We start from the raw sequence: 22,822 nt of genomic DNA on the forward strand, positions 1-22,822 counted from the left end.
ACTGGGAGCAGCCTTCCCCCTGGGCTGCTCCATGCTGCAATTTGTTCCATTGGTTGCAGCATCTGTCAGTGGAGGACTGCCCCTTTAACTAGAGAGCCTCCAGCTGACAGATCGTACTGCGCATGCGCAGCCCGCCCGACGCGCAGACCAGCAGCGTGGACCCCGGAGGAGCAGGTAATTGATTCCCATTAGTGTGTTGCCTGCTACGATCGCGCGGGCAACCCACTAATTTCGCCGAGCGTGTTGACCACGCTCCCGGAGGACCACCCGCTGGGAACCCGCAGGCCTGCTAAATTCGAGCCCATGGAGTTTGATCACAGATCAGCCATGATCTTATCAAATGGCGGAGCAGGCATGAGGAGCTGAATAGCCTACTCCTGTTCCTATGTTCCTATGAAATGGGACTGTACAAGATCCAGAAATCTTTGCTAAAACGGTGAGTTCATCAGCAATACACTGAACAAGACTTTTAATATATCCAATAGACTGGCTATTCAAAGTTGTTACCTTGTCACTATGTACAAAGCCTAATCTAAGCTAACGTCGGCTTTACGTTAATCTTGCACGTTGAGTACAAGAAGTGTGTAATGAGTAGAGTCCAGCAGACACTCATTTACTGTGACACACCTGAATTGCCTTTGTAACCACAGATATTAATTCTGTCAGTTAACAAAAAGGAACCCAAGTTTCTGAGTACACTTACTGTTTAATATTTAGATGTTGCTAATTGCATCATAAATTTGTTAATAAATGTTAGTTCACAATTTCATGCTTTGAATTCCTCTAGTGACTTTAGCAAGAAGTAGTTAACTCATTCACCTCATAAGATTACGCGTATTCTAATAAGGGATTAGTAGTGTAAATGTGGGCTGGTTGAAGCAAAGCTGTTCAAGCAAGCCAAATGTAGGCATCTCGTACTTCCTTAAACATGGACGGTGGATTCCCAGACAGTTCCTTGACAGAGTTATGGTGAGGGGCTAAAAGATTCATCTGGTGTCCTTGATTAATATCGCTTGCAAGGTATATTAGGATCTGATCCCAACATTCTTACAACCAAACTCACTTTTACACATTTCCCAATGTCAAACCTTTGATTGCTCTAATTTGTTATTTTCTTCAGGTGTTTCTCCTCACCCCCTCCACTCCATCCCACCCCCACTGTTCTGTTTTTCTCACTTGGTAAGTTTAAAGTGACCACCCTTCAAGTAAAATTAAAATGTAAAAAAAATCCAAACATTTGCACAGCTCTTAGATATATATCTGGAGGATGTGGGATTACACCGACCTTGATAGTAAAGAGAAGGATTCTTCCACGAGAGACCATATTTAAGAACAGGATCATAGCTTCATCTTCGTGGGGTGAATAGGTATCGAACACACGTTTGGCCATCACATGACCCTGTTCAGAACAAAATATTTAACAAGACTCATTCACCAGCATCATTAATATCACCTGTAACTGCAAAAAGATAATTCCCAACATTTCATCTACACTTTAAAGATTTAAAATCATCAGTCTAGGATATACATTGGAATCTACTAGTTTTACTGCCCGTCTCTCAGCCAACCACAGAGCAACTGACCCACAAATACACTTGGTTGAAAGGTGGAGCTTCAGCAAACATATTAAACGTGTGAAAGTGAAGTGATGATGGGAAGTTTTCCCCACGGGGAGAAAGTGTTTCATTAAAGCAAGGTGTCTCCTGTCCATTCTATACGATACTTACTGCAGCCACTTATTTCCCAACTGTTTATAATGAATGGTTTCAGCAAAACCACTTTCTAGTGTGGGTAAAAGGTAATTTCAAGTCTCCAAAAAGATTTCCTCAAGAGTTCTAATGTTCGATTGTGAGTCGAGGATCCAATAACTTACATCAGTGAAATGGTACTTTAAATTGATCAATGCAGTTACATACGGGACACACAACCTCAGACTGCAGAGAGATTAGTATGTATCTTAATTGCACAAGTCCTCTTTCAAATTATTTCCACATCTGCAGTTAATAGCAAACTGTGGTGAACAGATTCAGTCAATAACAGTCCTCATAGCACCTATTCTGAACAATCCATCGAGTACTACTGGGAAAATACATTCTGGCAATATAGAAAGCTCAGGAATCTGGGGCCCACACTAATATTTTCAAGAGTGTCTTAACAATTTAAGACTGATAGAAATAGTACAGATCGAATGTGGGGGTTCACATGTACAACATTTAAAACACTTAAGATAGACGTCTGAAAGATTTCCTGATAGAATTATGTACATTCCTTTCCTTGAGCTGCCCATTGTGGGTCATAGAATCATAGAAAATTTACGGCACAGAAGGAGGCCATTCGGTCCATCGCGGCTGAGAAATGAGCCACCCAGCCTAATCCCACATTCCCGCATTTGGTCCGTAGCCCTGCAGGTCACGGCTCTTCAGGTGCACATCCAGGTATTTTTTTTTAAATGAGTTGAGGGTTTCTGCCTCTACCACCCTCTCAGGTTGTGAGTTCCAGACTCCCATCACACTCTGGGTGAAAAAATTTTCCTCATTTCCGCTCTACTCCTTCTACCAATCACTTTAAATCTACACCCCCTACTTATTGACCCCTCCGCTAAGGGAAATAGGTCCTTCCTATCCACTCTATCTAGGCCCCTCATAATTTTGTACACCTCAAACAAATCACCCCTCAGCCTCCTCTGTTCCAAGGAAAACAACCCCAACCTATCCAATCTGTCATCAGAGCTAAAATTCTCCAGTCCTGGCAACATCCTTGTAAATCTCCTCTGCACCCTCTCTAGTGCAATTACATCTTTCCTGTAATGTGGTGATCAGAACTGCACGCAGTACTCAAGCTGTGGCCTAATTAGTGTTTTATACAGTTCCAGCATAACATCCCTGCTTCTATATGCTATGCCTCGGCTAATAAAGGAAAATATTCCATTTGCCTTCTTAACCACCTTATCTACCTGTCCTGCTACCTTCAGGGATCTATGGACATGCAACCCAAGGTCCCTCACTTCCTCTACACCTCTCGGTATCCTCCCATTTATTGTGTATTCCCTTGCCTTGTTTGCTCTCTCCAAATGCATTACTTCACACTTCTCTGGATTGAACTCCATTTGCCACTTTTCTGCCCATCTGACCAGTCCATTGATATCTGCCTGCAATCTACAGCTTTCCTCCTCACTATCAACCACATGGCCTATCTTTGTGTCATCCGCACATTTCTTAACCATGCCTCCTATGTTTAAGTCCAAATCATTAATGTATACCACAAAAAGCAAAGGACCTAGTACTGAGCCCTAGTACTGCGGCACCCCACTGGAAACAGCCTTCCAGTCACAAAAACACCTGTCGACCATTACCCTTTGCTTCCTGCCACTGAGCCAATTTGCCACTTTCCCTTGGATCCATTGGGCCTTTACTTTTTTGACCAATCTGCCATGTGGGACTTTGTCAAAAGCCTTGCTAAAATCCACGTAGACTACATCAATTACGCTACCCTCATCGATCCTCCTTGTCACCTCCTTGAAAAGTTCAATCAAGTTAGTCAGACACGACCTCCCCTTAACAAATCCGTGCTGACTGTCCTTGATTAGTCTGTGCCTTTCTAAGTGACAGTTTATCCTGTCCCTCAGAATTGATTCCAATAATTTGCCCACCACCGAGGTTAGGCTGACTGGCCTGTAATTACTCGGTCTATCCTTCGCTCCGTTTTTAAACAACGGTGCAACGTTAGCAGTCCTCCAATCCTCCGGCACTACGCCTGTATCCAGTGAAGTTTGGAAAATGATTGTTAAAGCCTCCGCTATTTCCTCCCTGGTTTCTTTTAACAGCCTGGGATACATTTCATCCGGCCCTGGTGAGTTATCCACTTTCAAAGATGCTAATCCCCTTAATACTTCCTCTCTCACTATGTTTATCCCATCCAATATTTCACACTCCTCCTTAACTTCAATCCCTGCATCATCCCTCTCCTTTGTGAAGAGAGATGCAAAGTATTCATTAAGAATCATACCCACATCTTACGCCTCCACACATAGTTTACCTTTTTGGTCTCTAATAGGCCCTACTCTTTCCTTAGTTATCCTCTTGCTCTTAATGTATTTATAAAACATCTTTGGGTTTTCTTTGATTTTACCTGCTAATATTTTTTCATGCCCTCTCTTTGCTTTCCTAATTTCCTTTGTAACTTCACCCCTGCACTTTGTATGCTCCTCTAAGCTTTCCGTAGTACTGAGTTCCTGGTGTCTATCATAGGCTTTCTTTTTCTGCCTCATCTTACCCTGAATGCTTCTTGGCATCTAGGGGGCTCTAGATTTGGCAGCCCCTCCCTTTTTCTTTGTGGGAATATGTTTACCTGAACCCCTTGAATCACCCCTTTGAATATCTCCCACTGCTGACACTGATTTACCTTCAAGTAGCTGTTTCCAGTTTACTTCTGCTAAATCACTTCAGTTTAATAAAACTGGCCTATCCCCAATTGAAAACTTTAACTCCTGCTCTGTCTTTGTCCTTTTCCATAACTATGCTAAAACTAACTGCATTATGATCACTACCACCAAAATGCCCCCCACTGCTACTTCTACTACCTGCCCCTCTTCATTTCCTAGAACTAAATCCAGAACTGCCCCCCCTCTCGTTGGTCCCTCCTTTTTTAATTTCTTCTTTCTCCATAGATAAAGATTAACTTTGCAGCCCATTTAAAGTCTGCTGTATCAGTTCTCTCTCTGCAGATGCCATTGGTTAATCAGCTACTCTACTGATTATATTTTCACTGCTGCACCAACTGTAGCCTGAAGCCCCCTCCACGACATTAGTGGCAAAACAATGCCAGATGGAAGAGGATTTGCCTCAGACTCTCACCACTGTACCAAAAGTAGTGTCTCTGTGGATACAACAATAATCCCACAAAATATTTTAATTCAAAGCAGATTACTAGCCCAATCCTGCTGTCTTTCATAAGTCTTCTTGCACCTTGACCTAGCAATCCAAAGGGTAATTTTACCAAGTTCTGTCTTTTTCATAGGTAAGCCTTCTAATTATAGGGTTTAAACTGATAATCCCCTCCCCACCACTTGCCTAAAAGGCAAATTCCATAATTAAGGTAAAACCAATGTCAGCAATCTGCATTCACTTGGTCACCTTCACTGTTTAGCAAAGGGACTTTTTCATCTCTCCAAACCAACAGGTGGCATCGAGGTAGAGCTGTACAGATGGCTGAATGAAGTTCATAGAGAGAGGTTCTGTTGTAGCTAATGATTCCATCAACTCATTTTAACATTGCACATTAAAGACCATAGCATTTATTGCTTACTTAGTTTTATTTGTTCCTTCCAGAATTGTCTGCTGATTAAACCCATACTTTCCTGATTAGACATCCTGTTTTATTTTTGATTTGAAAAAGTATTGATTATTTGCTGCTAATTTAATTCAACTTTTGAAAAAAAATCTGAATTCTAGTTTTAAAAAACAACAAAAGGCCGATTCATAGGACATCAACTCATCAAAACTGAAGGCAGTTGTCAAAGAACCTCATATTTGCACAGTTGCCACTGAATCAGAAGGTTGTGGGTTCAAGCATCACTCCAGAACCTTTCGTAGCAGTGACGGCACTTCAAAAGGAAGTCATTGACTGTGAAGTGTTTTGGGGACGTCTGAGGAAGTGAAGGGCACCACATAAGTGAAAGATCTATTTTCATAAAAGTCTCTTCTGGAATCTACCTTTCTACTTTTGTACTTTACAGCCAAATAGTACTACTGACATTACTGTCATAGTCTCTGAAAGGAGTATGGGTAATCATAAGCTACCTGTGAATCTGTACATGGAAACAGGTCATTCAGATCAACCAGTCCGTGTCGGCATTTACCCTTCCCATGAGCAAATAATTCTAATCAAATTTACCCACTTTGTTCCTGTATCCCTTTATCCCCTTCAAAACCTATAACATTTAATTTTGAACATTGACAGTTACTGCCTCAACTACTAACCCTGGAAGCGAATTCTACAGCCTCACAATTTTCTCCTGCCCTCGGTTCTAAATCTTAGACTTAATCTTGTACCTATAGCCCCTCGCTCTTGACTCCTCAACTTCTGGAAACAGTGTTTCGATCTGACCTTTCTGCTCCCATCTATCCTTTCATAATTTTAAACACTTTCATCATATTGTTCTGTAATTTGCATTGTTCTAAAAACAAAAACAAAATTCCAAGTCTTTACTCATATTTGCATTTCCTTTGGTGTGGAGGGTGAAAGGCAAAGAATGTTCTCTTCAATTAGCTGATATGTATTGCCCGGGGTATCCAAAGGAGCATGATGTGGGATCTGACTTATGTCATATATACCTCAATAGTGTTTGAAAGTAGGTGCAAAATGTGGGTAAGTGTGGAGGAAGTTTCACAGTCTCCTTATTCCAGAGTACTTACCGTAGCTTGATTCAAAACAATAACATGTATTCCTCGACCCTGCTCTTTGACTTCATCCTCAAGGACCTATAATGGTAAAAAAAATGAAAGTGCATCAATTGAAGCAACAAGCCAAGGTGTAGGGAAATCTGCATGACTGTCCATGGGCTGTGGAATTGTTTCCGCAAGTGACCGGGCGAATAGGTTCACAAGTCAGGGCACAACTGAAATAGTTTTCATACCTGAAATAACCCATGGATGAACAGAGTGTCCTTTATGACAGACTGCCGGTAAGGAAGCAATTTGCACTATTTTTTCAATCATTTCCTATGTTACAAAATGCAATTAGGTTATTTTTAAAAAAACAATTCCTTCAGCAAAAGTGCAGAATAAGCACACATCACGACTCTTTAATTAGTAGTTTTTCAAAAAAATAAAACAGGTGAACTGCATGGAAAGAAAGGGGTGATTCAGCTGCTATTTGCAACTGATGACAGGAGCTCCACCTGTAGGCAATGATATGCTGGTTCCACAGCAGAATTTCAGATGGTAGAAAAACAAAAAACCCACCAGCCAACCTGCCTCCTCCAATTGTTCAACCCTCCCCCATAACAGTTATTGTACTCGTATTTATTTTAGCCACACTAAAGTCAGTTTAAAAGGGGACTCTGCATCACAATGGGTTAGATCAGTTGTTTTAACTCCCAGCAGTATTCAATTCCAGACTAGACTGATAAGGCGATATCTCCTCTCTTAAATCAATTAGAATCTTGTGTGGGTGCCGGTGGGACCAATTAGGGACCATAAAAGAGATCTACTCATGGAGGCAGAGGGGATGGCCGAGGTACTAAATGAGTACTTTGCATCTGTCTTTACCAAGGAAGAAGATGCTGCCAGAGTCTCAGTAAAAGGAAGATATAGTTGAGATACTGGATGGGCTAAAAATTGATGAAGAAGAGGTGCTTAAAAGGCTGGCTGTAAATAAAGTAAATAAGTCATCCAGTCCAGATGGGATGCATCCTAGGTTGCTGAGGGAAGTAAGGGTGGAAATTGCCGAGGTACTGGCCATAATCTTCCAAACATCCATAGATAACGGGAGTGGTAGCAGAGGGCTGGAGAACTGCAAATGTTACACCCTTGTTCAAAAAAGGGTGTAAGGATAAACCCAGCAACTACAGGCCAGTCAGTTTAACCTCGATGGTGGGGAAACTTTTAGAAACGATAATCCGGGACAGAATTAACAGTCATTTGGATGAGTGTGGATTGATTAGGGAAAGCCAGCACGGATTTGTTAAAGGCAAATCGTGTTTAACTAAACTGACAGAGTTTGTTGATGAAGTAACAGAGAGGGTAGATGAGGGTAATGCAGTTGATGCGGTGTATATGGACTTTCAAAAGGCGGTTGATAAAGTGCCGCATGGTAGGCTTATCATCAAGATTGCAGCCCATGGAATAAAGGGGGCAGTAGCAACATGGATACAGAATTGGCTAAGGGACAGGAAACAGGTTGGTGGGGAACGGTTGTTTTTCGGACTGGAGGCAGGTGTACAGTGGTATTCCCCAGGGGTCAGTGCTGGGACCACTGCTTTTCTTGATATAAATTAATGACTTGGACTTGGGTATACAGGTCACAATTTCAAAATTTGCAGATGACACAAAACTCAGAAGGGTAGTGAACAGTGAGGAGGATAGTGATAGACTTCAAGAGGATATAGACAGGCTGGTGGCAAGGGCGGACATGTGGCAGATGAAATTTAACGCAGAAAAATGAGAAGTGATACATTTCGGTAGGAAGAGCAAGGAGAGGCAATATAAACTAGAGGGCACAACTCTAAAAGGGGTACAGGAACACAGATCTGGGGGTTTATGTGCATAAATCATTGAAGATGGCAGGACAGGTTGGGAAAGCGGTTAAAAAAGCATATGGGAGCCTGGGCTTTATAAATAGAGGCACAGAGTACAAAAGTATGGAAGTCACAATGAACCTTTATAAAACACTGGTTCAGCCACAACTGGAGTATTGTGTCCAGGTCTGGGCACCACACTTTAGGAATGATATGAAGGCCTCTAAGAGAGGGTGCAGAAGAGATTTACTAGAATGATACCAGGGATGAGGGACTTTAGTAACGTGGATAGAATGGAGAAGCTGGGGTTGTTCTCCTTGTAACAGAGAAGGTTGTGAGGAGATTTGATAGAGGTATTCAAAAATCAAGAAAGGTCCAGACAGAGTAGATAGAGAGAAACTGTTCCCATTGGCGGAAGGGTCAAGAACCAGAGGACATAGATTTAAGGTGATTGGCAAAAGAACCAAAGGTGACATGAGGAAAAACATTTTTACACAGTGAGTGATTAGGATCTGGAATGCACTGCCCGAGGGGGTTATGGAGGCAGATTCATAACCCATGACCTTCAAAAGGGAACTGGATAAGTACTTGAAAGGAAAAAATTTGCAGGACTAAGGGGAAAGGGCGGGGGAGTGGGACTAGCTGGATTGCTCTTGCAAAGAGCCGGCGCGGACTTGATGGGCCAAATGGCCTCCTTCCGTGCTGTAACCTTTCTATGATTCTATGAAATGAGTATAGACCACGAACCCGCATACTAGGAGCTGGGTTGACACCACAAAACTGCTTACAATTTGGCAATTTCGCTCAAAAAGGGTAGCTGGGGAGGACAAGAAAAAATTCACAGCTGTGCAGTATGGGTCTTGTGTATTTTGTTAGCGCAATCTAGCAGGTTTCTTCTGTCCCCGTTATGCTCTATCTGACCTGGGAGCACTTGGTGGAACCCAGAAGTGTTCCACTGCCCTATATTGATTTACCTCAGCTTGATAAGTACAAATACTACTACTGTTACTAAATTCCCATCCGTCAGCTTAGCAGCGACAATGGGGCTGAACAAACGTGAAATAGCTATTTAAAATCATCTTAGAACAGAGCAAGCAACATTCCCTCAACAGTTCAACAAGGTTATTACATGAGTAACCGAGCCATGTGACCAGGAAGGTCTGGGGATTGATCCCTGCTATGCTGAGTTAGCTGATCTAGTGATAGGTATGCTACAATTTAATGCTATAATTCAAGGAAGGGGGAAGGCAGGGGAAAATCATCCAGGGTTCTGGCCCTTGATCACACTTGTAAATGTGGATGTCAGGAGAGATGATGTGGAGATGCCGGTGATGGACTGGGGTTGACAGTTGTAAACAATTTTACAACACCAAGTTATAGTCCAGCAATTTTATTTTAAATTCACAAGCTTTCGGAGGCTTCCTCCTTCGTCAGGTGAACGATGTGAAAATGAAATCCTCGAAATGAAATCGCATTTATAATTCACAGAACAATGCTTGGTGATTACAGACAGTTTTTTCAACTGCCCGTTGCCAAGGCAATCAGTGTGCAGACAGACAGGTGTTACCTGCCAGGTCTCACAGAATATACAAATCACCAAAAAAAAACAACAAACAAAAAAAAAGAGATAGAGAGGTAGAAACATAGAAAAGACAGCAACTGACCCGTTATATTAAAAACAGATAACATTTGTTCGCTGGTGGGGTAACGTGTAGCGTGACATGAACCACACAACCCTGCCACGGTAACCTCTGCAAGACATGCCAGATCATCGACACAGATACCACCATCACACGAGAGGACACCACCCACCAGGTGCATGGTTCATACTCCTGTGACTCGGCCAACGTTGTCTACCTCATACGTTGCAGGAAAGGATGCCCCAGAGCATGGTACATTGGCGAGACCATGCAGACGCTGCGACAACGGATGAACGGACACCGCGCAACAATCGCCAAACAGGAGGGTTCCCTCCCAGTCGGGGAACACTTCAGCAGTCATGGACATTCATCCACCGACCTTCGGGTAAGCGTACTCCAAGGCGGCCTTCAAGACACACGACAACGCAAAATCGTCGAGCAGAAATTGATAGCCAAGTTCCGCACCCATGAGGACGGCCTCAACCGGGATCTTGGGTTCATGTCACGCTACACGTTACCCCACCAGCGAACAAATGTTATCTGTTTTTAATATAACGGGTCAGTTGCTGTCTTTTCTATGTTTCTACCTCTCTATCTCTGTTTTTTTTGTTTGTTGTTTTTTTTGGTGATTTGTATATTCTGAGAACTTGCAGGTAACACCTGTCTGTCTGCACACTGATTGCCTTGGCAACGGGCAGTTGAAAAAACTGTCTGTACTCACCAAGCATTGTTCTGTGAATTATAAATGCGATTTCATTTCGAGGATTTCATTTTCACATCGTTCACCTGACGAAGGAGGAAGCCTCCGAAAGCTTGTCAATTTAAAATAAAATTGCTGGACTATAACTTGGTGTTGTAAAATTGTTTACAGATGTCAGGAGAGGACAAGATGGCTTGGATTTCATGCCACTGTGGTTGAATTGCCTGCCAACACTTAATGTCAAGGCTCACATGAATAATGGCTACTTGGTCACTGTGCTGGAGGGCAGCCAGTGCCTGTGGATCCATAACCCAGCAAGAAGTCAGTGACATCAAGAAACGAGGGAGGGGAAATTTTTTTTTAAAGAAATTGGATGCGAAGAAAAATCCACACACACACAGACACGTGCAGAATTCTCCCTTCCACCCTTATAGAAAGAAGCTTAACTCGAGAACATTACAATAAAACATTGGGCAGAGGACAGGCAGTGCTCATATTTCTTTCCTACAGTGCAAAATAAGAAGAGACATCTCATAGTACTCAACAAACAGACTCAGAGCACAAACAAACTATGAATTTAAATACTCCTCTTATACTGGTTTACTATTAGTTTGACGATATCTTCTGCTGACAAAACACTACTTATATCTCTCCGTACCTTATCTTTTGTGTACAGTAAGTCAGTGTTAGGAACAATATTGGAGTGTGGTGGAATGTACTGATAAGATTAAATAAAGCAGTGAAAGGGGACTTACTGTGGTTCCATCAACAGCAACATAGACTTTTGACCTGCTGGAGTACACTTCAATGTCCAGGACTTTTCGGCCATGTGATGGCCTGCGAGCAGTTTCCATATTAGGCATGGCATTATCTACCATAAAAATACAATAAGTCCATTAAATCAAATCATACCTATAAATAAGCAAATTAGTAGAATTGAGTTGTACAGTACAGCTACTTGGACGGGTCAGGAGACAGTCATGCAATATTCATTCTTGGGATGTGGACATCGCTAGCAAGGCCGTCATTTATTGCTCATCCCTAATTGCCCTGAGAAGGTGGTGGTGGGCCTTCTTGGTAGCAGTTTGATACAACTGAGTGGCTTGCTAGGCCACGTCAGAGGGCAGTTGAGAGTCAACAACGTTGGTGTGAGACTGGAGTGACAGACTAGACTGCTTAAGGATGGCAGCTTTCCTTCCCTAAAAGGACATTAGTAAACTAGTTTTGTTTTTACAAAAATCCGACAGCTTCACGGTCACTTTTACTGATACCAGCTTTTTATTTCCAGATTTTTTTTAAAAAAGGATGATTTCAAATTCTCAAACTGCCAGAGGGTTTTGAACTCATGTTCTCTGAATTAATAGGCCAGTAACATAACCACTGTACTACTGTACCCCCTAGAGAAATTAAGAGGGTCAAACTGCAAGAAAAAAGCTCTAGCACGTAATTTGAACTCCAAGATTGTATTACTGCAGGTTTACTACTGTCAAAACAAATGGCCTTACTTCCTGCTATTCAATTGAAGATGATCACTCAAACTTGTATTGCTTGCAGCACAATCATTAATCCTTCATTGCAGATACCATCACATATTAACTGGATGAAGTAGCCACCATGACACCTAGCACTGGCACTATTCCAACCCAAAACAGGCTGAGGTATGGCAATGATTTCAAGTCTGTAATTAACCAATCTAAACTGCATTCAGGTGATGTTTGTAAATCATTAAAATTTATGGTCTACAACAGCATCTGAATTGCACAAGATGCTGCCTTGTAATCACGCCATGGTATCCGTTATTTACGGAAAACTTGGGGTTCTTGGAAAGGGGAGGAAGCAGAGGATAGTAGAACATAGCTTGCTGGTACAAGATTGAAACCATTTATCAACATTGTTCCAACAAGATTTTGGCAGGAACGTCTGTGGCAGTTTTTGGGGTCCAGAAGTGAGTTAAAATATAGTCTATTTATAGCTGGGTATAATTCCCACTAGTGCTAATGGCATAGGTACTGCTCATTCTACAGTCTCCGAGAAAGCCTTTTGCTTCTCATCTTTTCTGTCTAAAAGGTTCATGTTGGACAAGATACAATTTAGAGAAAATGGGAATGAGTGTGTAAGATCTGGGCTTACGTACAAAGAACTAAAACCATTTCAAATGTATTAATTGAATTCATTCTTTATTATGCTGGTATGATATATGGTTAAGAGTTCAGAAAAATAGTAACTTATTAAATATCTTGTAATTAAACTACATGTGCACAATTCAAAATGTTTTATATTAATACACTAATGGAATCAATGAAATGTAAGCTAGCAGTATGTTTTAACACAGTAATCTTTATTGAAAAATGGGATTTCCAGTGTTGTGAACCCACAATGATAACATCTCAAAGCAGCTTCTACTAATTCTCTTAAACTTATAAAAATTGCACACACACTTAAATTTTAAAAAGGTGGCATGACCAGCCATGTAGTTGGATAAGTATCAGTGAGGTAAGCATAACTCACTCCTAATGAAGTTACAAATAACATAAAACATGGCAACTATTTAAAGCCGCATTCTCAAAAACAGTTATAAACCCATTGATCAAAGGGTCACTTTTTAAATCATTCCCTAACATTAAGGTTTATTTAATGTTGCCTATGTTGGAAAAAAGATGAAGAACTGATGAAGAAAAGGCTACACTGACCTGCTGTACTGAAGAAAAATGCTTTTCAGTTTGGTTGAAAGATCAAGCACATTTTCAGTGTAAATCACTACCTTCCAACATGTATTGTTACATTAGGAGCCAAAAAACACTAGTGATCCCTCTCTCATCATTAGGAAAGTTACCCTTTAACTTCAATACAGACGAGAGAACTGAACGAGAACACACACACACACACACACACACACTCAACAACTTGTAGTTATATAAGTAGCACCTTTAACGTAGAAAAACATCCCAAGGTGCTTCACAGATGCTTACCATAATCTTGCACTAATTCCTCCTCATTTGCTGCTCTTCTTGTATCTAAAATAAGTTTGATGTTGACAATCACGGTCACAAGTAAAAACAGCAGTGCAGCAGTCTGGAAAACAGAAAATCCTTGTTCAATCTAGTGTTCAGAATCAGAAAGGGAAAAAAAATGACCTAAACTGTGTCCTAAACAGTTCAGTGGGTGAGATTTTAGTTACAAGAATAATTGACAATGTGCAGCTAAAACAAAAAGTATTCCATGAGTTTTAAAAGGCAATTAAATAAATCAAAAGACAGATTATTTTAAATGCCCCTACAGTAAATAGGTCTTAGGAGACAGCAGAACATCAAGACTATACCCGTGTTTTACAACAGATCAAGTTAGCTTGTGTAACAACAACAACAACTTGCATTTATGTTGCACCCTTAACGTAGTAAAACCTCCTAAAGCGAGTCATAGGAACGATTTTCAAGCAAAGTTTCACACTGAACCACATAAGATGTTAGGGCAGGTGACCAAAAGACGTAAGTTTTAAGGAGCATCTTAAAAAGGAGAAGGAGGGGTAAAGAGGTTTAGGAAGGAAATTCCAGGGCTTAGGGGGCTAAGCAGCTGAGGGCACAGTCACCAATGGTGGAGCGATTAAAATCGGGGCTGTGCAAGAGGCAAGAATTGGTGGAGCGCGGAGATTTCGAAGGGTTGTAGGACTGGAGGAGGTTACAGAGATAGGGAGGGGCGAGGCCATAGAGGGATTTGAAACAAAGATGAGAATTTTAAAATCAAGGCGTTCCCGGACCAGGAGCTAATGTAAGTCCGCGAACACAGGGGTGATGGGTGAACAGGACTTGGTGCGAGTTAGGATACAGCCAGCAGAGTTTTGGATGAGCTCAAGTTTATGGAGGGTGGAAGACGGGAGGCCAGCCAGGAAAGCATTGGAATAGTCAAGTCTAGAGGTAACAAAGGTATGGATGAGGGTTCAGCAGCAGATGAGCTGAGGCAGGGGCAGAGATGGGCAATGCTACAGAGGTGGAAGTAGGTAGTCTTGGTGATGGAGCAGGAAGCTCATCTCAGGGTCAACAAGGTTGCGAACGGTCTGGTTCGGCCTCAGACAATGGCCAGGGAGAGGGATGGAGTCAGTGGCTAGGGAACGGAGTTTGTGGCAGGGACTGAAGACAATGGCTTCGGTCTTCCCAATATTTAGTTGGAGGTAATTTTTGCTCATCCAGTACTGGATGACGGACAAGCAGCGTGACAAATCAGACAGTGGAAGGGTCGAGGGAGGTAGTGGTGAGGTAGAGTTGGGCGTCGTCAGCGTACACGTGGAACTTGACGTTGTGTTTTCGGATGATGTCGCCAAGGGGCAGCAAGTAGATGAGAAATAAGAGGGGGCCAAGGATAGGTCCTTGGGAGACTCCGGAGATAACGACGGGGGAGTGGGAATAGAAGCCATTGCAGGTGACTGGATAGATAAGAATGGAACCAGGCGAGTGCAGTCCTACCCAACAGGACGACATAGGAGAGGTGTTGGAGGAGGGTGGTGTGGTCAACCCTATCAAAGGCTGCAGACAGGTCGAGAAGGGACAGTTTACCACAGTCACAGTCACATAGGATGTCATTTGTGACTTTGATAAGAGCCATTTCAGTACTGTGGCAGGGGCGGAAACCTGATTGGAGGGATTCAAACATGGAGTTGCAGGAAAGATGGGCACAGATTTGGGAGGCGACAACATGTTCAAGGATTTGGGAGTGGAAAGGGAGGTTGGAGATGGGGGTGGTAATTTGCAAGGCCATAGGGGTTAAGGGTGGTTTTTTGAGGGGGCGATGACAGCAGATTTGAAGGGGAGGGGGGCAGTGACTGAGGAGAGGGAACTGTTAACAATATCAGCTATCAGGATAGGAAGTTGGGTGGTCAGCAGTTTGGTGGGAATAGGGTCGAGGGAGCAGGAGGTGGTTCTCATGGTCAAGATGAGCTCAGAGAGGACATGAGGGGGCGATAGGAGAGAAACTAGAGAAAGGTGAGAGTTCAGGGCTAGGGCAAGGGGGAACCTTAGGAGAAGTTTGGCTTGGTGGGCTAGGGAAAGGGAGGGAAGCAGCAGAGGCAGCTGAATGGATGGTCTCAATCTTAGTGACAAAGAAGTCCATGAGCTCCTGGCACTTTTCGTTGGAGGTAAGGGTGGAGAGGACAGGGGAGAGGGATTTATGAAAACGGTTTGTAGTACAGAAGAGAAGCCGGGTGTTATTTTTGCATTCCAGGATGATCCTGGAATAGTGTGCAGTTTTAACAGAGAGCAGGACCTGATAGTGCGTTATGTGGTCCAGCCAGATCCGACGACGAATGGCTAAACCAGTTGTCCTCCATAAACGTTCAAGTCTGCATCCCTTGGACTTAAGGGAGTGGAGATGAGGGCCATACCAGGGGGAACGACCAGGGTGAGAGAGAGCAATGGTAATTGCAATATCTTGTTTACCTTTAAAACAAGTCCAATGATTGAATTCAGTGCTGTGCTTACTTCTACTACAGACAGCTTTCAGAGCCAGCAGATACAGAAAATAAAGATTGCTTTGGTCCTGCCAGTGCCTCTCCGCTCACCATTAAAGTGTTGACCGGAGGCCACCGGTTACGTCTCAGGTTACCTTCTGCAGCCCCTGGCCAACAAAAGCAGTACCCTCTCCCCCCACCCCCTTGTTATATTACTGCAGGTAACTGAAGGTATCTGAAATTTGAAAAAAAGACTGAAATTAAATTACCGTGTGCTGAAGCACACATAGAATTTCAGGATTTCTTCAATTGATTCCCACAGAACAGAGGTGTATTGATTTAGATTTCGTGCATACTGAAAAGTTAAAGGCTTCAGGATCAATAATACAGAAAATGAGAATCATTCTAGTTACTAGTGCAGTTTAGTTACTTACAACAATTTGCATTTATATAGCACCTTTATTTATAAAGGCACCCGAAGGCGCTTTACAGAGAAATAGTAAGAGAAACAGATGTGAGCTGAGGAAGAGAGGTGACTGAAGGCTATGTTGAAAAGATTGTTAAAAGGACGACACTAGAGTTGAAGGCATTGAGTCAAGCTAACTGAAAGCTCTGCCACCAATGGTGGGACAAAGATGGTGGCATGGGGAAGGAAAAGAAACAGAAGGTCAGAGTTGAAAGACTAAAGGGTACAGAAAGGGATATATGGCTAAAAGAGGTTGCAGAAGTAGAGATGTAAAAGGTCATCGAGGGATTTAAAGATAAGTACAAGGATTTTAACAGATGCATTGGGTGGACAGGTTACGTTAGCAAGGAAGGTGTTGATAGGAGAGAGGATTTGGTGCACAGAAGGATGGTGGATTAGTTGGAAATTTATGGAGGGTGAATATTGGAAGCCCAGAAAGGAGATTGTTGGAGCAATCAAGTTTGAAGGCTGCAAAAACCTGGACATGGTTTTAGCAGCAGGGGTGCTGAGGTAGAGGTGGAGATAGGCAGTGATGCGGAAGTGGAATTAAGCAGTGACCAGACCTCAAACTTGTGGACAGAGACGAGGGGAAAAGAAAGGGGGTAGCACTGACTGTCCCATCAACTCTAACATTAAGAGTTATAGGAAAGTCCAGTGGAACATTTGGAGCTTTTTAAATTTAAAAGAAACGGGCTTGTACCAATTTCAGTAATATTGCAGAGATGAACCGGAGACTTTTATTTAGATGGTTCCAATTTCAACACAAAATCCCAAATTGAAGCCAGTTCAGTTGCAGTTTTACTGCTGTGTCACTGTAATGCCAAAGTCACTTTGCCACAATGCAAAATGTACTGTCTTACTATCCTAGCAGGCAAGACTGGCAACACAGGATACCACTGCATCATCCTCCATCAAGTTCAACTGTCAACTGGAATAGCTGCCTCTTTAAATGAGATTCCTACAAATTGAGATAGACACACAATTCCTCAGTTTAAAAATTAGAAAATTTTTTTTCCCCTCTGCCCCTGAAGGAGCTGATTCTTGCTGGGGTGGAGTTCCACATGCTCAGGCAGCTCTTCTGGGCCTTGCACAAGTGACAACTTTTTTTTAAAAAGAGTCAGCAGGGCTTCTGCACATGTTAAACATCCAATACTACACTTACCAGTCTGCAAACCACATTACTGAGAAATCTACACTAGTAGAGTTTAGGTCTGCCTGATATGGATTGCAAACTCCCTCTTGTCATTTAAATCCAAAGAGCTTAGGTGCAGGTTGGTAAGAATGCACAGTGATACTATAGGAGGTAAATCAGCTAAAACCTTCCACCTCAGCCATGGAGAGTATTAATAAGCTTCCTGCTGCTTGTGCAGCTAAGACCAGTATACCCCTTAGGGCGCTTTCTTACAGTTATCTAAAGCTAAGTGGGAAAAATCCTAGCCTCCAGTTACAGATCTACCCGTCCCGGTTCTATTAATAAACCAGTCATCAACAGTAACCTGGAGTACCACTAACATACCTAATTCAGGTATCAGATTAGAGTCAATTATCAAGGGTGACTCATGTGCCAGTCTTCCAGTCTTCTAGCATCAGGGATGTCAACATGGTGCCAACCTAACCCCAAAAAGAGAACTTGCTTCCCTTTCCTCTCCTCTCCTCTCCTCTCCCATCCCACACCACCACCCCCCCCGCAATAGCTCGTCATTAAACAACTTACACAGCAGAAACCTGGAACTGCATTATGAGTAGCACAACTCAGCACGAAATCTGAGTGTTCTGCCACCTCCCCACCTCCTCCTGCCCACACCCCCCCAGGCACCCACCTCCCCCTGCACACAACCCCCCCTGGGCACCCACCTCCCCCTGCCCACACCCACCCTCAGCACTCACCTCCTGCCCACCCCCCCACCCAGGCACCCACCTCCCCCTGCCCACAACCCCCTCCCACCCCGGCCACCCACCTCCCCCTGCCCACAACCCCCCCCACCCCGGGCACCCAACTCCTCCTGCCCACACCCCCCCAGGCATCCACCTCCACCTCCCCCTCCCCCTGCCCACCCCCACCTTGGGCACCCACCTCCCCCTGCCCTCAACCCCCCCCCCCCCCAGGGCACCCACCTCCCCCTGCCCACAACCCCCCCCCCACCCCAGGCACCCACCTCCCCCTGCCCACAACCCCCCCCCCCACCCAGGCACCCAACTCCTCCTGCCCACACCCACCCTCAGCACTCACCTCCTGCCCACACCCCCCCCCCCAGGCACCCAACTCCTCCTGCCCACACCCCCCAGGCATCCACCTCCACCTCCCCCTGCCCACCCCCACCTTGGGCGCCCACCTCCCCCTGCCCTCAACCCCCCCCCCCCAGGGCACCCACCTCCCCCTGCCCACAACCCCCCCCCACCCCGGGCACCCACCTCCCCCTGCCCATAACCCCCCCCCCACCCCGGGCACCCACCTCCCCCTGCCCATAACCCCCCCCCACCCCGGGCACCCACCTCCCCCTGCCCACAACCCCCTCCCACCCCGGCCGCCCACCTCCCCCTGCCCACAACCCCCTCCCACCCCGGCCGCCCACCTCCCCTTGCCTACAACTCCCCCCACCACCACCCCGGGCACCCACCTCCCCCTGCCTACAACTCTCCCCCCCCCCCCCCTACCCCGGGCACCCACCTCCCCCTGCCCACAACCCCGCCCCCACCCCGGGCACCCACCTCCCCCTGCCTACAACTCCCCCCACCCCAGGCACCCACCTCCCCCTGCCTACAACTCCCCCCACCCCAGGCACCCACCTCCCCCTGCCTACAACTCCCCCACCCCGGGCACCCACCTCCCCCTGCCCACAACCCCTCCCCACCCCGGGCACCCACCTCCCCCTGCCTACAACTCCCCCCCACCCCGGGCACCCACCTCCCCCTGCCTACAACTCCCCCACCCCGGGCACCCACCTCCCCCTGCCCACAACCCCGCCCCCACCCCGGGCACCCACCTCCCCCTGCCTACAACTCCCACCCCGGGCACCCACCTCCCCCTGCCTACAACTCTTCCCCACCCCAGGCACCCACCTCCCCCTGCCCACAACCCCCCCCCCACCCCAGGCACCCACCTCCCCCTGCCCACAACCCCCCCCACCCCGGGCACCCACCTCCCCTTCTCTACAACTCCCCCCCCCCCACCCCGGGCGCCCACAACTCCCCCCCACCCCCCACCCTTGCCCACCCCCCACTGGCTGTTCCACCGGTCGGAAGTCCTGTCCGCAGCCCGATCACCGCAGCCCCCAAACCCGCGGCCTCCTCACCTGGCACAGCCTCCGCACTGACCGCTGCCCCGTGAACCTGTACTTCCAGGCGATGAACCAGCTCCGTTGCCGCCGCGGGACGAAGGGTTTGGCCCGCGGGTTCGGCTTCCACTCGTCCATCACCGGGGGGGAGGCAGCAACTCGCACACTCGCGGCCTCACCATAGAAACTCCCGCACCCCGGGGCAAGGCGCTGCCCCCCGGGCCCCGCCTCCACCTCACAGCCCGGCCTTCACTCTCCTCCCCGGCCTCCGCACATCATTATTCCCCGGGGGCCCAGTAACTGCCCCAGCCCGGCCCGGCCCGAGACCGCTGGTAATAACCGGACCGAGCGCTTATCGCATCCGGGTCCCGGCTTTCAATAGACCCTATTCACATCCGCCATCTTGAATCTGTGTCCCTCACTCAAATAGAGTCGCCGGACAAATTTGGTTGAGGTTACTTGTAACCACAAGACAACATTAATTGATATTCTTGTTGCAATTAATAATCCTGGAAAAGAGTGACAATCCTTAAATACCCGGGTGCTGCCAGAGGACTGGAGAATTGCAAATGTTATACCCTTATTCAAAAATGGGTGTAAGGATAATCCCTGTCACTACAGGCCAGTCAGTTTAACCTCCACCATAATCCTGGACAAAATTAATAGTCACTTGGACAAGTATGGATTAATAAAGGGAAGCCAGCACGGATTTGTTAAAGGCAAATCATGTTTAACTAACTTGAATGAGTTTTTTTGATGAGGTAGCAAAGAAAGTTGATGAGGGCAATGCGGTTGATGTTGTGTATATGGACTTTCAAAAGGCCATATACACAATAATAAAGTGCCACATAATAGGCTTGTCAGCAAAGTTGAAGCCCATGGAATAAAAGGGACAGTGGTGGCATGGAAACAAAATTGGCTAAGTGGCAGGGAACAGAGAGTAGTGGTGAACGGTTGTTTTTCAGACTAGAGGAAGGTATAGAGTGGTGTTCCCTAGGGGGCAGTACTAGGATCACTGCTTTTTTTAATATATATTAATGACTTGGACTTGAGTGTACAGGGCACAATTTCAAAATTTGCAGATAACACAAAACTTGGAAGTGTAGTAAACAGTGAGGAGGATAGTAATAGACTTCAAGAGGATATAGACAGGCTGGTGGAATGGGCGGACATGTGGCACGTGAAATTTAACGCGGAGAAGTGCGAGGTGATACATTTTGGCAGGAAGAACGAGGTAAGGCAACATAAACTAAATGGTACAATTCTAAAGGAGATGCAGGAACAGAGAGACCTGGGGGTATATGTTTTTTTTATTCGTTCATGGGATGTGGGCTTCGCTGGCGAGGCCGGCATTTATTGCCCATCCCTAATTGCCCTCGAGAAGGTGGTGGTGAGCCGCCTTCTTGAACCGCTGCAGTCCATGTGGTGAAGGTTCTCCCACAGTGCTGTTAGGAAGGGAGTTCCAGGATTTTGACCCAGCGACGATGAAGGAACGGCGATATATTTCCAAGTCGGGATGGTGTGTGACTTGGAGGGGAACGTGCAGGTGGTGGTGTTCCCATGTGCCTGCTGCCCTTGTCCTTCTAGGTGGTAGAGGTCGCAGGTTTGGGAGGTGCTGTCGAAGAAGCCTTGGCGAGTTGCTGCAGTGCATCCTGTGGATGGTACACACTGCAGCCACTGTGTGCCGGTGGTGGAGGGAGTGAATGTTTAGGGTGGTGGATGGGGTGCCAATCAAGCGGGCTGCTTTGTCCTGGATGGTGTTGAGCTTCTTGAGTGTTGTTGGAGCTGCACTCATCCAAGCAAGTGGAGAGTATTCCATCACACTCCTGACTTGTGCCTTGTAGATGGTGGAAAGGCTTTGGGGAGTCAGGAGGTGAGTCACTCACCGCAGAATACCCAGCCTCTGACCTGCTCTCGTAGCCACAGTATTTATATGGCTGGTCCAGTTAAGTTTCTGGTCAATGGTGACCCCCAGGATGTTGATGGTGGGGGATTCGGCGATGGTAATGCTGTTGAATATCAAGGGGAGGTGGTTAGACTCTCTCTTGTTGGAGATGGTCATTGCCTGGCACTTATCAGGCGCGAATGTTACTTGCCACTTATGAGCCCAAGCCTGGATGCTGTCCAGGTCTTGCTGCATGCAGGCTCGGACTGCTTCATTATCTGAGGGTTGCGAATGGAACTGAACACTGTGCAATCATCAGCGAACATCCCCATTTCTGACCTTATATTGGAGGGAAGGTCATTGATGAAGCAGCTGAAGATGGTTGGGCCTAGGACACTGCCTTGAGGAACTCCTGCAGCAATGTCCTAAGGCTGAGATGATTGGCCTCCAACAACCACTACCATCTTCCTTTGTGCTAGGTATGACTCCAGCCACCGGAGAGTTTTCCCCCTGATTCCCATTGATTTCAATTTTACTAGATGCTATAGGAAAGATAGAGCAGGAGGTAAGAGAGGAGGGGGAGTTGCGTTCTTGATTAGGGAGAACATCACGGCAGTAGTGAGAGGGGATATATCCGAGGGTTCGCCCACTGAGTCTATATGGGTAGAACTGAAAAATAAGAAGGGAGAGATCACTTTGATAGGATTGTACTACAGACCCCCAAATAGTCAACGGGAAATTGAGGAGCAAATATGTAAGGAGATTACAGACAGCTGCAAGAAAAATAGGGTGGTAATAGTAGGGGACTTTAACTTTCCGAACATTGACTGGGACAGCCATAGCATTAGGGGCTTGGATGGAGAGAAATTTGTTGAGTGTATTCAGGAGGAATTTCTCATTCAGTATGTGGATGGCCCGACTAGAGAGGGGGCAAAACTTGACCTCCTCTTGGGAAATAAGGAAGGGCAGGTGACAGAAGTGTTAGTGAGCGATCACTTTGGGACCAGTGATCATAATTCCATTAGTTTTAAGATAGCTATGGAGAATGATAGGTCTGGCCCAAAAGTTAAAATTCTAAATTGGGGAAAGGCCAATTTTGATGGTATTAGACAGGAACTTTCAGAAGTTGATTGGGAGAGTCTGTTGGCAGGCAAAGGGACGTCTGGTAAGTGGGAGGCTTTCA

General features: G+C 45.6%; 1 protein-coding gene across 1 annotated transcript in view; it reads right to left on the bottom strand.

Annotated features, from left to right (window-relative positions):
* The window catches only part of pomgnt1 (protein O-linked mannose N-acetylglucosaminyltransferase 1 (beta 1,2-)), a 49,167-nt gene extending 29,025 nt beyond the window's left edge, over window positions 1-20,142 (bottom strand). The window contains exons 1-5 of the mRNA XM_067990170.1: window positions 19,773-20,142; window positions 13,546-13,648; window positions 11,332-11,447; window positions 6,414-6,479; window positions 1,286-1,399 (exon numbers count right to left, since the gene is read on the bottom strand). Coding sequence (XP_067846271.1) covers window positions 1,286-1,399; window positions 6,414-6,479; window positions 11,332-11,447; window positions 13,546-13,648; window positions 19,773-19,892 — 519 coding nt within the window. The 5' untranslated portion in view covers window positions 19,893-20,142. The remainder of the gene's footprint in view (window positions 1-1,285; window positions 1,400-6,413; window positions 6,480-11,331; window positions 11,448-13,545; window positions 13,649-19,772) is intronic.
* Window positions 20,143-22,822: the final 2,680 nt, after the last annotated feature.

Source organism: Heptranchias perlo, chromosome 9, assembly GCF_035084215.1.
Source record: "Heptranchias perlo isolate sHepPer1 chromosome 9, sHepPer1.hap1, whole genome shotgun sequence".
In the NCBI taxonomy this organism is placed as follows: Eukaryota; Metazoa; Chordata; class Chondrichthyes; order Hexanchiformes; family Hexanchidae; genus Heptranchias; species Heptranchias perlo.